This window comes from Mobula birostris, chromosome 5 (genome assembly GCF_030028105.1).
Source record: "Mobula birostris isolate sMobBir1 chromosome 5, sMobBir1.hap1, whole genome shotgun sequence".
NCBI lineage: Eukaryota > Metazoa > Chordata > Chondrichthyes > Myliobatiformes > Myliobatidae > Mobula > Mobula birostris.
The window spans coordinates 60,990,384-61,004,636 of NC_092374.1; the positions used below are offsets into that span (position 1 = coordinate 60,990,384).

Here is a 14,253-nt window from a genome sequence, read left to right on the forward strand (position 1 = left end):
CAGATCATATTCATCGATACTGCAGATAAAGAAGAAGAACTGTCAGCGAAGTGGCATTTCAAGAGGGATACGGTCCGAGTGCTTCAGCCAAGGTTAGAGCACACTGTAGGTTATGAAGTCCTCACGCACTGGCCAAGTGGTTCACAATGTCAGGGGAAAGAGAGTGAAAATCTAGAAAAATGCACGAGACCTTCCAATTATAGAATCCAGTGGTGTAATTGTACACCTGCAACATGAGACCCTGAATATTACCATGTTTGTGGCTCCACTTCTCCATCATTTTGTTGTTGTCTGAATCATTGTTGATTGTATGCCCATATAATCACTGTGCATTCTGTTTTCTGTTTTTCACTAAAGCTTCCCATATCTCTCTAAACCTTTCCGATCCATGTAATCTTGCAAATGTCTTTTAATTGTTGCTGTTGTACCTGCCTCCAACACCAACACCCCCCCCCTCCCGGTAATTTGTTGCCCTGTGAGTGGAAAGAATCTTTCTCCACTCACCTGAAGATGCTTTGCAAAGGCAAGTTGTTGTTTACTAGTTGCTGGCACAAGTGGCAGTGTCAATGGGGAAATGAAAGCCTAGGGTTCCCATGTGCTGGACGGGTGGTATCATCCTGTCCTGCATCATTGTTTTCATTGGCTCCCTCTGGGTTCCGCAGCTCATCGTGACCCTGAATGTAGGTTAAACCAGGGCACCTCTCCTAGCACAGAACTGTTGGCCATCAGTATCAGAGATAGATATAGAATTCAGGGCAACACATTTATTGAACTCATGGGAAGAGTGTGAAACTCATCCCCACAGAGTTTGGCTGTACCAAACAGAAGAGATGCATTTCAGAGGTGGATAAAGAAATAGAAGGTTATGGTGACCAGCGAAATGGAAATGAGTGGGGGAAAAGCTCACATGGAAGATAAACACTAACAGGACTAGTAAGGCAAAATGGCCTTTTTCTGTGCTCTAATTCTATGTAATCATAACATTTCACAAAATTTTACCAATATTTTGGCTGCAGCAATCCAAGAGTTCCGAGCATTGTAATCTTATTTTTTTTTTAAGATAACTCATAGGTCATTGCTTTGTTGTTATTTGCCAACCGATTATGGGCTTAACCAAAACATTCCTGTTGGTCATTAACCAACCCATGTCTTCTCCCTTTGTCCTCCTGGTCAACTGCAATGAAAAAAGGTTTATGCCAATAAGTAAGCTATGTCATTAACTATCTGCTCTCTCTTCATTCAGGCAGGAATTCTTTATTCCGGGACTGGTTGACACCCACATTCATGCCCCCCAATATCCCAATATGGGATGTTGCCTGGATCTGTCACTCCTTCAATGGCTAATCAAGTACACCTTCCCCACTGAAACCAAATTCAAAGACCTGAAGTTTGCAGAGGATATTTATACCAAAGTAGTGGTACGTAAACCATATTTCAAGTATTGTCTTGCATCACTTGGTGAAAGTAGACACTTATGGGAATCGGGCAGCCATTCAGTGCTTTGGGCTTGTTATCCCACTCAATGAGATGCAAACCTAACTCCACACACCTATGTTCACCCCATGTCCATTGACAATTTTTAAATAAAAGCCTCAAATTTAAAGGAATAATCGACATGGCATCACAGACTTTTTGCAAATTTTTAACATACTATGACCAGAAATGTATCCAAACAAAAATGTTTCTAGACTTTTCAGAACTGGAAATACAAAAGATAGTGACATTGTCTGTTCCTCTGAAATCCTGAAGTTTAAATCAAATTGATTAATTATTTCAAGGTGCACAGTTCTAGCCTATGCAATTTAACTCTTGGAGACCAGCTCTTATTATTCTGGAAAAATTACACTGCATGCCCTCTAGAATCAATATATCATAAGAGTAATTCTTCATGGGACAGGTCCCAGTCAATTTTATCCAGGTTGACCATGATGTCTATCTCTGCTAATCCCTTTTAGAGTTGAAACCTTCTAAAGTGTCCAGAAATTTTCATAGGATTTTGTGTACTGTCCATCCAAGCTTCAAGAGTCTCCAGGCATGGTGGGAAAAAGCTGCAGGCTTCCACCTCCATCACTTTAGCCAGTCTGCTGAGGTTGGTTTTCAAATCAACATATGCAGTATGTAATCCTTAGAATAAAGTGGTCATATTTCACAAAGCACTAGAAGAAATGATACAGGTAATTAATATAATTAGAAAGCTAAGAAGAAGCCAGCACCTGAGGTTCACTTTTAGAGGAAAGGAATTAAAAACACAGAGAGGCTGTTTCACTTGTGTTGAAACTTGTTTTTGACCACACTTGGAAAACTGTGCTGCATGTTACAGAACAAGTATAAATGAATAGCAGGAGCAACAAAAATGATCACAAGGTGATAGCGAAATTGAGTGTTAGAACTATCAGACTGAATGGGCTGGGGCTCCTTTCATCAGAAAAGTGAAAGGTGTAATTAGGTTAATGGAGCAATGTCTCCATTTATGGGAGATCATTGTTAATATTAAATCATGAACAAATCCAATAATGAATTCTTGAGATATTTCTTGATGTGTTGAGTGTTTATAATGGACTGGAACATTTGAGGAAAATAACAGGGATATATTTAAGGGGAAACTGCATAAACGCACAAAGAAGAAAGAGCTGGAAGGGTTTACTGAAGGTGGTGAGACAAAGAGGGATATGTGTGAAAGATAAACCCCCATACAGACTGATAGGGCCAAATGGCCTGTTCCAGAAATGAGGGGCTTCATACTTGTGGACAATTCCAAATGGCAGTGGGGTCAACAACTAGAACAGAAGGGGGTAAAGTTTACTGGTAGAAGCACCAAGGTTGACAGTGAAAAATGTTTTTACTCTCTGGAAAGTGCTCCTGGAGGTATTAGTGAGTAGATTCAATGCTGTGATTCAAAATTGGTCGTAGGAAAATTAAACAGGCTCATGAAGAGAGGATGGGACAGTGAGAGCAACTGAACTTCTCTTCCACAAAGTTGATACAGACTTGATGGGCTGAATGTCTTCTTCCTGCACTGTAACCTTCCCACGAAAATCTGTATAAAAACAAATGACTATAAATTCAGCTCCATCTGGTTTGCTCAGTGCATTTATATTGACACATCACAGTGAATTCAGCACTACGTTTTGCTGTATTTAGTCCAATGGATGAAGAAAGAATTTGCAGGTAACGTTCTTTGCCCGTCAGTGATTTTCTGTTACTCAGACAAGAGAGAGCTTGGAAAGGGCAGAAGAGTAAGAACAAACTTCCCACTAATAACAACTTCATTATTCAACAGAAAAGAACACTGAGAAATGGCACAACTACTGCATGCTACTTTGCAACCATCCATACTGATTCATCTTTAAAGCTTTGTGACATCATTGGTAAGAGGTTTATCCCAAATCTATTCATTTCATAGATAGCAACTACACAATCTAGTGAATGTCTGCACCTGAATAGCTTTAAAGGATTTCAAAGTCAGATTCAAGTTTATTGTCAAATGCACAAGTATATAGACTCAGTGGCCACTTTATTATGTTTATGCATATGTTTATGCATGTTTATGCAAATATCTGATTAGCCAATCATGTGGCAGCAATTCGATTCATAAAAGCAGGCAGAGACAGCCGAGAGCTTCAGTTGTTGTTCAGACCAAATATCAGAATAGGGGTGGGGGCGGGGGAACGTCATCTAAGTGACTTTGACCGTGGAATGATTGTTGGTGCCAGACAGAAGCCTTAAGATCATAAGATATAGGAGCAGAATTAGGCTGTTTGGCCCATTGAGTTTGTTCCGCAGACTCCACAGAGATGTTTAATTATCTCAAAAACTGCTGACCTCCTGGGGTGTTCACACACAACAGTGTCTAGGGTTTACAGAGAATGGTGTGGAAAACACGAAAAAAAACAGAGGGTGGCAGTTTGGTTGGTGAAAATGTCTTGTTAGTGAGAGAGGTCATCCACTTTGACTTTCTGCCGTTGGGCAGCAGACTATGATGCACAAAAATAAGAACAGTCAAGATGAAAAACAGTTCCCCAGGCCATTAGGCTTCTGAACTCCTGGCTGCATTGTATTCAAAGTGTCACCAGTTAATCTGTTCTGTACCCTACAATATTTAATATTAATGCATTTTAGTTTGTTATTTATGTGTGATTCATCAGTAGATTTTATCCTTACCTTCATAAGTTATCATGTGTTATGTGCTTTACGCCCTGGTTCAAAGAGACTTTGTCTTGTTTCTATATACATTATATGGTTATTAATGTTATATACATGTATGTCATTAAATGACAGTAAACTTCACTTGACTTGACTTTACTTAAGAATGGCCAGAATGAATCAAGCTGATAGGAAGGTGACAGTAACTCAAATAACCATGCATTACAACAGTGGTGTGCAGAAGAGCATCTTTGAATGAACAAGCCATTGAACCGTGAAGTGGATGGGCTAGAGCAGCAGAAAACCACGGCCATACACTCAGTGGCCACTTTATTAGGTGCAGGAGGTACCTGATGAAGTGTCACTGAATGTATATGCACACTTGCAATGAAAAAATTGCTTTCAGCAAAATCCCAGGCACAAAGCTTCACATTTACAACATTCACAAGAAAAACATAAACTGAATATACATAAGCATGTACAGTTTTTGCAAGAAAAGCACAATTACAACAGAAATTAAAGACTTTTGTAGTGCAAAGTAGTCAAAGTGATCACAGTATTGTTGTACTGAAGTTGTGATGAGAGTTTGCACAGGCTGGTTCAAGTACTGAATGGTTGAAGGGAAGTACTGTAGCTGTTCTTGAAACTGGTGTTGTGGGATATCAAGTTTCTGTACCTCCTGCCTATTGGTCTGGTCTAGATAGTGAGGATGTTTAATGATAGATGTTGCCATCTTGAGGCAATGCTTTGGGCAGATATTTTTGATGCTGGGAAGGATGTGCCATTTACTATACCAGACCAGGATACAACTCACAGTTATAAACTTTCTACAGTACATCTATAAACAATTTGTTGGAATGTTGGGTGAGAATCTAAGCCATCATGATGGCACACCATCCTTGTAATTTGTATCTGCGTGCTGGGCCCCAGATAGATCATCTGATATGTAAGTGCCCAGGAATTTAATGCTGCTGATTCTCTTTGCTACCATTTCACCAGTGTAGACTGACATAGGGTTAAGGACTACTTCTCTTTCAACTTAATACTGTTCTTAACCTCTGCAGTTAGACATGGTTAGCTTACGCTTCCTCCAATGAGAGAGATTTACTGAGGATTTTGAATTATTTCTTTCAAGTCCCTGTCATCATGTGCCCATAGTCTTCCCTGAGCCCTCTTTAACCAACACTCCCTTTCCATTGTAATTCCATTTGTTTAGGTTAAACATAGTTGTTTCCAAGCCTATGCTCTTGACCGCAACCAGAATTTGAAAGTTGAATATCTTATGACTAACTTCCAGGGAATCTTTTACTCTTGTGTCATTTATAAACCCTATCTCATTACTCATGAGAAGATCTTAACTTTTTTCCTGGTTGGCCCATAGCATATTGTTCTCAGAAACTATCCCAAATGCAGACGCTGAATTAGTTTCTGTAGCTCTCTATTTCACCTTGATTAACCCAATTTACATGAAGGTCGAAGTCTCCCATAATAGCTCTTTTTCATGTATCACCATTGACTTACATCCTTTCCTACACCATTTAGGGTCAGTACACAATTCCTGCCAGTGTCTTTTTTTTTAACCTCTGTGCAAAGTGACACAGCATCTCCTAGGTATTCTTTCATACCCATATTTATTTTGCCTCTTACTAATAGCACTGCCCCACTATCTTCCCCTTCCTGTGTATCCTCCCTGAAAGGTAAATATCAAGCATCCAGCTTTAACCCATTACATTCATGTCCTCCTAATGAATATCAGATAATTTCCCTTCACTTTGTGCAGTTAGTTCATCTACCTTATGACAAATGTTTTATGACCTGATACTGATGCACTGTAGTTTTTTTATGTTTTTAAAGCTCCTTAGTATTGCCTTCTTGCTAGTTTTAATCATATTACTCTTTTTTTTGTACTGTGGCCCTTGTTTTCTTTCATTCCTGTCCTCATTTTACTCTCTCCCTAGTTACATTGCTCAGGCTCATATTCGTTTGCCATTCCAGTTTAAAACTTGCCTGACAACACTGACAAACGGCCATGCCAGGGCATTATTGGTTGGTGCGGTGGAGTTTGGAGAGATGGAGAAAGGATCAGGAAAAGGGGGTCAGAACAGAGAACAAGAGCTGGAAGGGTGAGTGGTGAGCAGAGCAGTGGAGTGAGTAATTAGAGCAGTAAGCCTGAGAGCATTGGGAAGCTGGTTGACAGAAAGAATTCTGGAAGAGGGAGGAGCTAAGGAAGTGACCCAGCTAGGCTGTGGAATCTGAGACCATAGGAAGTGGTTGCACTGAATAGCATAGATGCACATAAGGGCCGCTGTAAAAGGCTACGATGGTGGTTTTGAAGAGGAGGCACGGGAGCAGCTTGAGTCGAGCATCAAAGGTAGATTGGCCAAATGGCCAGCTTCAATCAATGAGGTAGTTTTGAAAAGTAGTCAAAATAGCAGCTAATTTACCCCGAGAAAGCTTCCACAAATTATATTATTTCATGATGTTCCTGAGGGATATACTGTGTATTTACGAGGATAGAGGGAGAACCCTGCCATTGAACATCTATGCCCACTTCATAGAGCAAAAAGAGCCTCAGTTTATGTATCATCAGTAAAAGCAGTATTTCCAACTGTGCAAAAATCCTTCAGTACCACATTATAGTATCTCAGCTCTGCTGAGTGCTCTCATTTTTGGAGAACTGAACCTTCAATATCCTTGCCTTCAGGACAGCAGGGAGCTGCTAAATTAGCCACGTCTATTGGCAGCCATTGTTCATGAAGCTGACACTGCACCAAAGGACTTCCGCATTACTGGGTGGGCAGCTTTTCAGATGATTGTTCAACTAAGGCTGTTTCTGTTCTTTGAGTTAGACACAAAGCTCCTAAGAGCTATCTTGAAGAAGAATAGGTGAGTCCTCTCTGATGCCTTCATCAGGAACGATTCCACTATGCTAGAGTAACAAAGAAGACATTTCCACCATCAGCAAACTTTGAGAAATTAGTGCTTCTTTTCTTTCTATTTTGTGATACAGATAAATTTGGCCAGCGAGCTTTTGTGGGTAAAGTATGCATGGACAATAACTTCGCTTATACTGAGTATAATGAAGCAACAGAGGAATCAGTAAAGGAAACAGAAAGGTAATGTGTTACTTCTGAGTCTGTCCAGTTTATCAAACAGAGGAACTTTCAAACAACTCCCTGTCCATTCACTTGGCAACCAAATTCCGAAGATCATCCCTTGCTGTAAAGTTTATAGCAACACACACAAAATGCTGGAGGAACTCAGCAAGTCAGGCAGCGTACATGGAGAGGAATAAATTCGCTGTTTTGGGCTGAGACTGGAGGAAGTGGGAAGAAGCCAGAATAAGAAGGTGGGGGAGGTGATGGAGTACAAGCTGGAAGGTGACAGGTGAATCTAGGTGAGTGGAAGGTAAGGGGATTGGGGAGGGAGGATGAAGTGAGAAGCTAGGAGGTGATGGATGGAAAAGGTAAAGAACTGAAGGAGAAGGGATCTTATTGAAGAGGGGAGTGAACCATAGGAGAAAGGGGAGGAGGAGAGGCACCAGAGAGAGGTGATGGGCAGGTGAGAAGAAAAGGAGTAAGGGGGAGCCGGAATAGGGAATGGAAATGGAGAGAAGGGGGAGGGGAGAAATTACCAGAAGTTGGAGAAATCAATGTTCATGCCACCAGGTTGGAGGCCACCCAAACAGAATATGAGGTGTTACTCTTCCAACCTGAGAACAGTTTCATCATTACAGTAGAGGAGGTCATGGACCAATACGTGACATGGGAAAGGGGATTGGAATTAAAATGGTTGGCCACTGGGACATACTTTCTAACGTGGATGGAGTGGAGGAGCTCGACAAAGCAGTCCTTAATCTACGTCGGGTCTCACCAGTGTACAGTGAAGTTAATCTAGGTATCCTGGTCAAAATTCATCCCTCAACTGATACCTCCAGAAAGGAGTGAATGGACCATCAATTTTACATTTTGCTGATTGAGTACGGTGTGTCCTGATTGGCTGTCATGTGTCCTACAGGCAGGTGCAAAAAAGTGCTTCCTCAGCTGAAAAGAACCACTTAAATCCACATCTCTCTTTTCATTCAGTAAGGTACAACTTGAGCATTACATACAAAATGCTGGAGGAACTCAGCAGGTCAGGCAGCATCTATGGAAGTGAATAAACAGTCGATGTTTCGGGCCTAGACCCTTCTTCAGGACTGAGAAGGAAGTAGGAAGACGCCAGAATCATAAGATGGCGGGAGCTGAAGAAGCTAACTAGAAGGTGATTAGGTGAAGCCAAGTGGGAGGGGAAGGTAAACGGCTGGAGAGGAAGGAATCTAATAGGAGAGGAGAGTGGACCACAGGGGAAAGGGAAGGAGGAGGGGACACGGGAGGGGGGAGTGATAGGTGGGTGAAAAGAGGTAAGAATGGGGAATAGAGCAAGAGGGGATGGTGGCAAATTTTTTTACTGAAAGGAGAAAATCTATATTCATGGCATCACGCTGGAGGCTACCCAGATGGATTATTAGGTGTTATTCCTGCATCCTGAGGGTGGCCTTACCTGGGCACAAGAAGAGGCCGTGGACAGACGTAGCAGGACAGGAATGGGAATCGGGGTATCATACCAACAGGTTGATGCTTGAGCATTGACTGAAATGTAAAGCAGTGCTGCTGCTGTTGATATGGTTTATTGTTTTTAAGTGCTGTGGTCAGAAGTAGAGTTTCATTATTAATTATGTAGCTGAGCGTTCACTAGGATAGAAATTTGGAAATACTATACCAAAATGTTCACTCTTTGTAATCTGTTTTTGTTTTAGACTTCTGATTTTGTTTCAATTGCTAACCTCTCAGAGCTTGGCTTTATTGGGAAGAGCAGTAAGTTTACTGTCCTGGATATTGTTGGCGGGGATGACTGACCAGGGGTGAGCCACAGTGGCAGGGCCTCCGGCACTGAGTCTGACCCGGTGGTGCAGAAGGGTGGGACGGAGAAGAGGAGAGCTGTTGTCATTGGAGACTCTATAGTCAGGGGAGCAGACAGGAGATTTTGTGGACGTGAGAAGGACACCCGCATGATTTGTTGCCTCCCGGGTACCAGGGTCCGGGATGTCTCTGACCGGGTGCACGACATCCTGGTACGAGAGGGAAAGCAGCCAGAAGTTGTGATACATGTTGGTACCAACGACATAGGTAGGAAGAGGGATGAGGTCCTGAAGTGTGAGTTTTGGGAACTAGGCAGAAGGCTGAAGAACAGGACCTCAAGGATGGTGTTCTCAGGATTGCTGCCAGTGCTACGTGACAGTGATGGTAAGAATTGGAGGAGATGGCAGTTGAATGCGTGGCTGAGGAGTTGGTGCATGGAGCAGGGTTTAGATTTTTGGATCATTGGGATCTCTTCTGGGGAAGGTGGGACCTGTACAGATTGGATGGGTTGCACCTGAACTTGAGGGGGAGCAATATCCTTGCAGGTAGGTTTATTAGCATGGTTCGGGAGGGTTTAAACTAATTTGCGAAGGGGATGGGATCCGGAGTGATAGAGCAGTGAAAGAAGTGCATGGAATAAAGCCAGATCTAACACAGGGAGGCCTTGAGGAAAGAGAAGCAGAATAAACGGTGTAAAGGTAGTAAGGCAGAAGGGCTGAAGTGTGTGTACCTCAATGCAAGATGCATCAGGAACAAAGGTGATGAACTGAGAGCTTGGACACGTACATGGAATTATGATATAGTGGCCATTACAGAGACTTGGCTGGCACCGGGCAGGAACAGATTCTCAATATTCCTGGATTTCAGTGCTTTAAAAGGGATAGAGAGGGGGTAAAGGGGGAGGAGGTGTGGTATTACTGGTCAGGGATACTATTACAGCTACAGAAAATGTGGGTAATGTAGCAGGATCCTCTTTTGAGTCAGTATGGGTGGAAGTCAGGAACAGGAAGGGAGCAGTTACTCTATTGGGGGTATTCTATAGGCCCCCTGGTAGCAGCAGAGATACAGAGGATCAGATTGGGAGACAGATTTTGGAAAGGTGTGAAAATAACAGGGTTGTTATCATGGGTGACTTTAACTTCCCTAATATTGATTGGCACATGATTATTTCCAAGGGTTTAGATGGGGCAGAGTTTAAGTGTGTCCAGGATGGATTCCTGTCACAGTATGTGGACAGGCTGACTAGGGGGAATGCCATACTAGATCTAGTACTAGGTAATGAACCGGGTCAGGTCACAGATCTCTCAGTGGGTGAGCATCTGGGGGACAGTGACCACCGCTCCCTGGCCTTTAGCATTATCATGGAAAAGGGTAGAATCAGAGAGGACAGGAAAATTTTTAATTGGGGAAGGGCAAATTATGAGGCTATAAGGCTAGAACTTGCGGGTGTGAATTGGGATGATGTTTTTGCAGGGAAATGTACTATGGATATGTGGTCAATGTTTAGAGATCTCTTGCAGGATGTTAGGGATAAATTTGTCCCAGTGAGGAAGATAAAGGATGGTAGGGTTGAGGAACCATGGGTGATAAGTGAGGTGAAAAATCTAGTCAGGTGGAAGAAGGCAGCATACATGAGATTTAGGAAGCAAGGATCAGATGGGTCTATTGAGGAATATAGGGAAGCAAGAAAGGAGCTTAAGAAGGGGCTGAGAAAAGCAAGAAGGGGGCATGAGAAGGCCTTGGCGAGTAAGGTAAAGGAAAACCCCAAGGCATTCTTCAATTATGTGAAGAAAAAAAGGATGACAGGAGTGAAGGTAGGACCGTTTAGAGATAAAGGTGGGAAGATGTGCCTGGAGGCTGTGGAAGTGAGCAAGGTCCTCAATGAATACTTCTCTTCGGTATTCACCAATGAGAGGGAACTTGATGATGGTGAGGACAATATGAGTGAGGTTGATGTTCTGGAGCATGTTGATATTAAGGAAGAGGAGGTGTTGGAGTTGTTAAAATACATTAGGACGGTTAAATCCCCGGGGCTGACGGAATATTCACCAGGCTGCTCCATGAGGCGAGGGAGGAGATTGCTGAGCCTCTGGCTAGGATCTTTATGCCCTCGTTGTCCATGAGAATGGTACTGGAGGATTGGAGGGAGGCAAATGTTGTCCCCTTGTTCAAAAAAGGTAGTAGGGATAGTTCGGGTAATTATAGACCAATGAGCCTTATGTCTGTGGTGGGAAAGCTGTTGGAAAAGATTCTTAGAGATAGGATCTATGGGCATTTAGAGAATCATGGTCTGATCAGGAACAGTCAGCATGGCTTTGTGAAGGGCAGATCGTGTGTAACAAGCCTGATAGAGTTCTTTGAGGAGGTGACCAGGCATATAGATGAGGGTAGTGCAGTGGATGTGATCTATATGGATTTTAGTAAGGCACTTGACAAGGTTCCACATGGTAGACTTATTCAGAAAGTCAGAAGGCATGGGATCCAGGGAAGTTTGGCCATGTGGATTCAGAATTGGCTTGCCTGCAGAAGGCAGAAGGTCATGGTGGAGGGAGTACATTTAGACTGGAGGATTGTGACTAGTGGTGTGCCACAAGGATCTGTTCTGGGACCTCTACTTTTCGTGAGTTTTATTAACGACCTGGATGTGGGGTAGAAGGGAGGGTTGGCAAGTTTGCAGACGACACAAAGGTTGGTGGTGTCGTAGATAGTGTAGGGGATTGTTGAAGGTTGCAGAGGGACATTGATAGGATGCAGAAGTGGGCTGAGAAGTGGCAGATGGATTTCAACCCGGAGAAGTGTGAGGTTGTACACTTTGGAAGGACAAACTCCAAGGCAGAGTACAAAGTAAATGGCAGGATACTTGGTAGTGTGGAGGAGCAGAGGGATCTGGGGTTACATGTCCACAGATCCCTGAAAGTTGCCTCACAGGTAGATAGGGTAGTTAAGAAAGCTTATGGGGTACGTAGAACATAGAACATAGAATAGTACAGCGCATTACAGGCCCTTCGGCCCACAATGTTGTGCCGACCCTCAGACCCTGCCTCCCATATAACCCCCCACCTTAAATTCCTCCATATACCTGTTTAGTAGTCTCTTAAACTTCACTAGTGTATCTGCCTCCACCACTGACTCAGGCAGTGCATTCCATGCACCAACCACTCTCTGAGTAAAAAACCTTCCTCTAATATCCCCCTTGAACTTCCCACTCCTTACCTTAAAGCCATGTCCCCTTGTATTGAGCAGTGGTGCCCTAGGGAAGAGGCGCTGGCTATCCACTCTATCTATTCCTCTTATTATCTTGTACACCTCTATCATGTCTCCTCTCATCCTCCTCCTCTCCAAAGAGTAAAGCCCTAGCTCCCTTAAACTCTGATCATAACGCATACTCTCTAAACCAGGTAGCACCCTGGTAAATCTCCTCTGTACCCTTTCCAATGCTTCCACATCCTTCCTATAGTGAGGTGACCAGAACTGGACACAGTACTCCAAGTGTGGCCTAACCAGAGTTTTATAGAGCTGCATCATTACATCACGACTCTTAAACTCTATCCCTCGACTTATGAAAGCTAACACCCCATAAACTTTCTTATCTTCCTACCTTTATCTCTAATCGGTCCTACCTTCACTCCTGTCATTCTTTATTTCTTCACATAATTGAAGAATGCCTTGGGGTTTTCCTTTACCCTACTCGTCAAGGCCTTCTCATGCCCCCTTCTTGCTCTTCTCAGCCCCTTCTTAAGCTCCTTTCTTGCTTCCCTATTTCCTCAATAGACCCAACTGATCCTTGCTTCCTAAACCTCATGTATGCTGCCTTCTTCCATCTGACTAGATTTTCCACCTCACTTGTCACCCATGGTTTCTTCACCCTACCATTCTTTATCTTCCTCACTGGGACAAATTTATCCCTAACATCCTGCAAGAGATCTCCAAACATCGACCACATGTCCATAGTACATTACCCTGCAAAAACATCATCCCAATTCACACCCACAAGTTCTAGCCTTATAGCCTCATAATTTGCCCTTACCAAATTAAAAATTTTCTTGCCTCTCTGATTCTATCCTTTTCCATGATAATGCTAAAGGCCAGGGAGCGATGGTCACTGTCCCCCAGATGCTCACCCACTGAGAGATCTGTGACCTGACCCGGTTCATTGCCTAGTACTAGATCTAGTATGGCATTCCCCCTAGTCGGCCTGTCCACATACTGTGACAGGTATCCATCCTGGACACACTTAATATTCTGGGGTGTTAGCTTTCATAAGTCGAGGGATAGAGTTTAAGAGTCGCGAGGTAATGATGCAGCTCTATAGAACTCTGGTTAGGCCACACTTGGAGTACTGTGTCCAGTTCTGGTCACCTCAATATAGGAAGGATGTGGAAGCATTGGAAAGGGTATAGAGGAGATTTACCAGGATGCTGCCTGGTTTAGAGAGTATGCATTATGATCAGAGATTAAGGGAGCTAGGGCTTTACTCTTTGGAGAGGAGGAGGATGAAAGGAGACATAATAGAGGTGTACAAGATAATAAGAGGAATAGATAGAGGGGATAGCCAGCACCTCTTCCCTACGGCACTACTGCTCAATACAAGAGGACATGGCTTTAAGGTAAGGGGTGGGAAGTTCAAGGGGGATATTAGAGGAAGGTTTTTTACTCAGAGAGTGGTTGGTGCGTGGAATGCACTGCCTGAGTCAGTGGTGGAGGGGGATACACTAGTGAAGTTTAATGACTATAGACAGGTATATGGAGGAATTTAAGGTGGGGGGTTATATGGGAGGCAGGGTCTGAGGGTCGGCACAACATTGTGGGCCGAAGGGTCTGTAATGTGCTGTACTATTCTATATTCTATGTTCTATGAGTAGTCCAGTTGCGGCTAATGAGAGAATTTAAAGATAATATTAAATTGAAGTGGATGATTAATAATATTGCTATAAAAGGCCTGAGAATTGGGAAAAAAACTCATATGAGAGCAAAGGATCACTGAGGTATTTAGAATGAAAGAGGAAATAGAATAGAGAAGCAGTCTATAGATACAGTTTTGTACAAAAGTCCAGGGCATATATAGATATAGTTAGGGTGCCTGAGACAGAGGACTGTAAATTTAATGAGTCATATCACCAAGATACTTCTAAGAATTTTGATGATGAGAGCTAAAAGTAAGATACAAGCTGTAACAGGCAAAGAACATTGTGGTTTTGTGAAAGACAAA

At 42.9% G+C, this 14,253-nt stretch overlaps 1 protein-coding gene across 1 annotated transcript in view; it reads left to right on the forward strand.

Moving 5' to 3' along the window:
- Positions 1–14,253, forward strand: part of LOC140197730 (guanine deaminase-like) — a 79,537-nt gene that overhangs the window by 7,999 nt on the left and 57,285 nt on the right. Inside the window, exons 2-5 of the mRNA XM_072258116.1 lie at positions 4–92; positions 1,244–1,418; positions 3,281–3,368; positions 7,154–7,259. Of these exons, the coding sequence (XP_072114217.1) occupies positions 4–92; positions 1,244–1,418; positions 3,281–3,368; positions 7,154–7,259 (458 nt within the window). The remainder of the gene's footprint in view (positions 1–3; positions 93–1,243; positions 1,419–3,280; positions 3,369–7,153; positions 7,260–14,253) is intronic.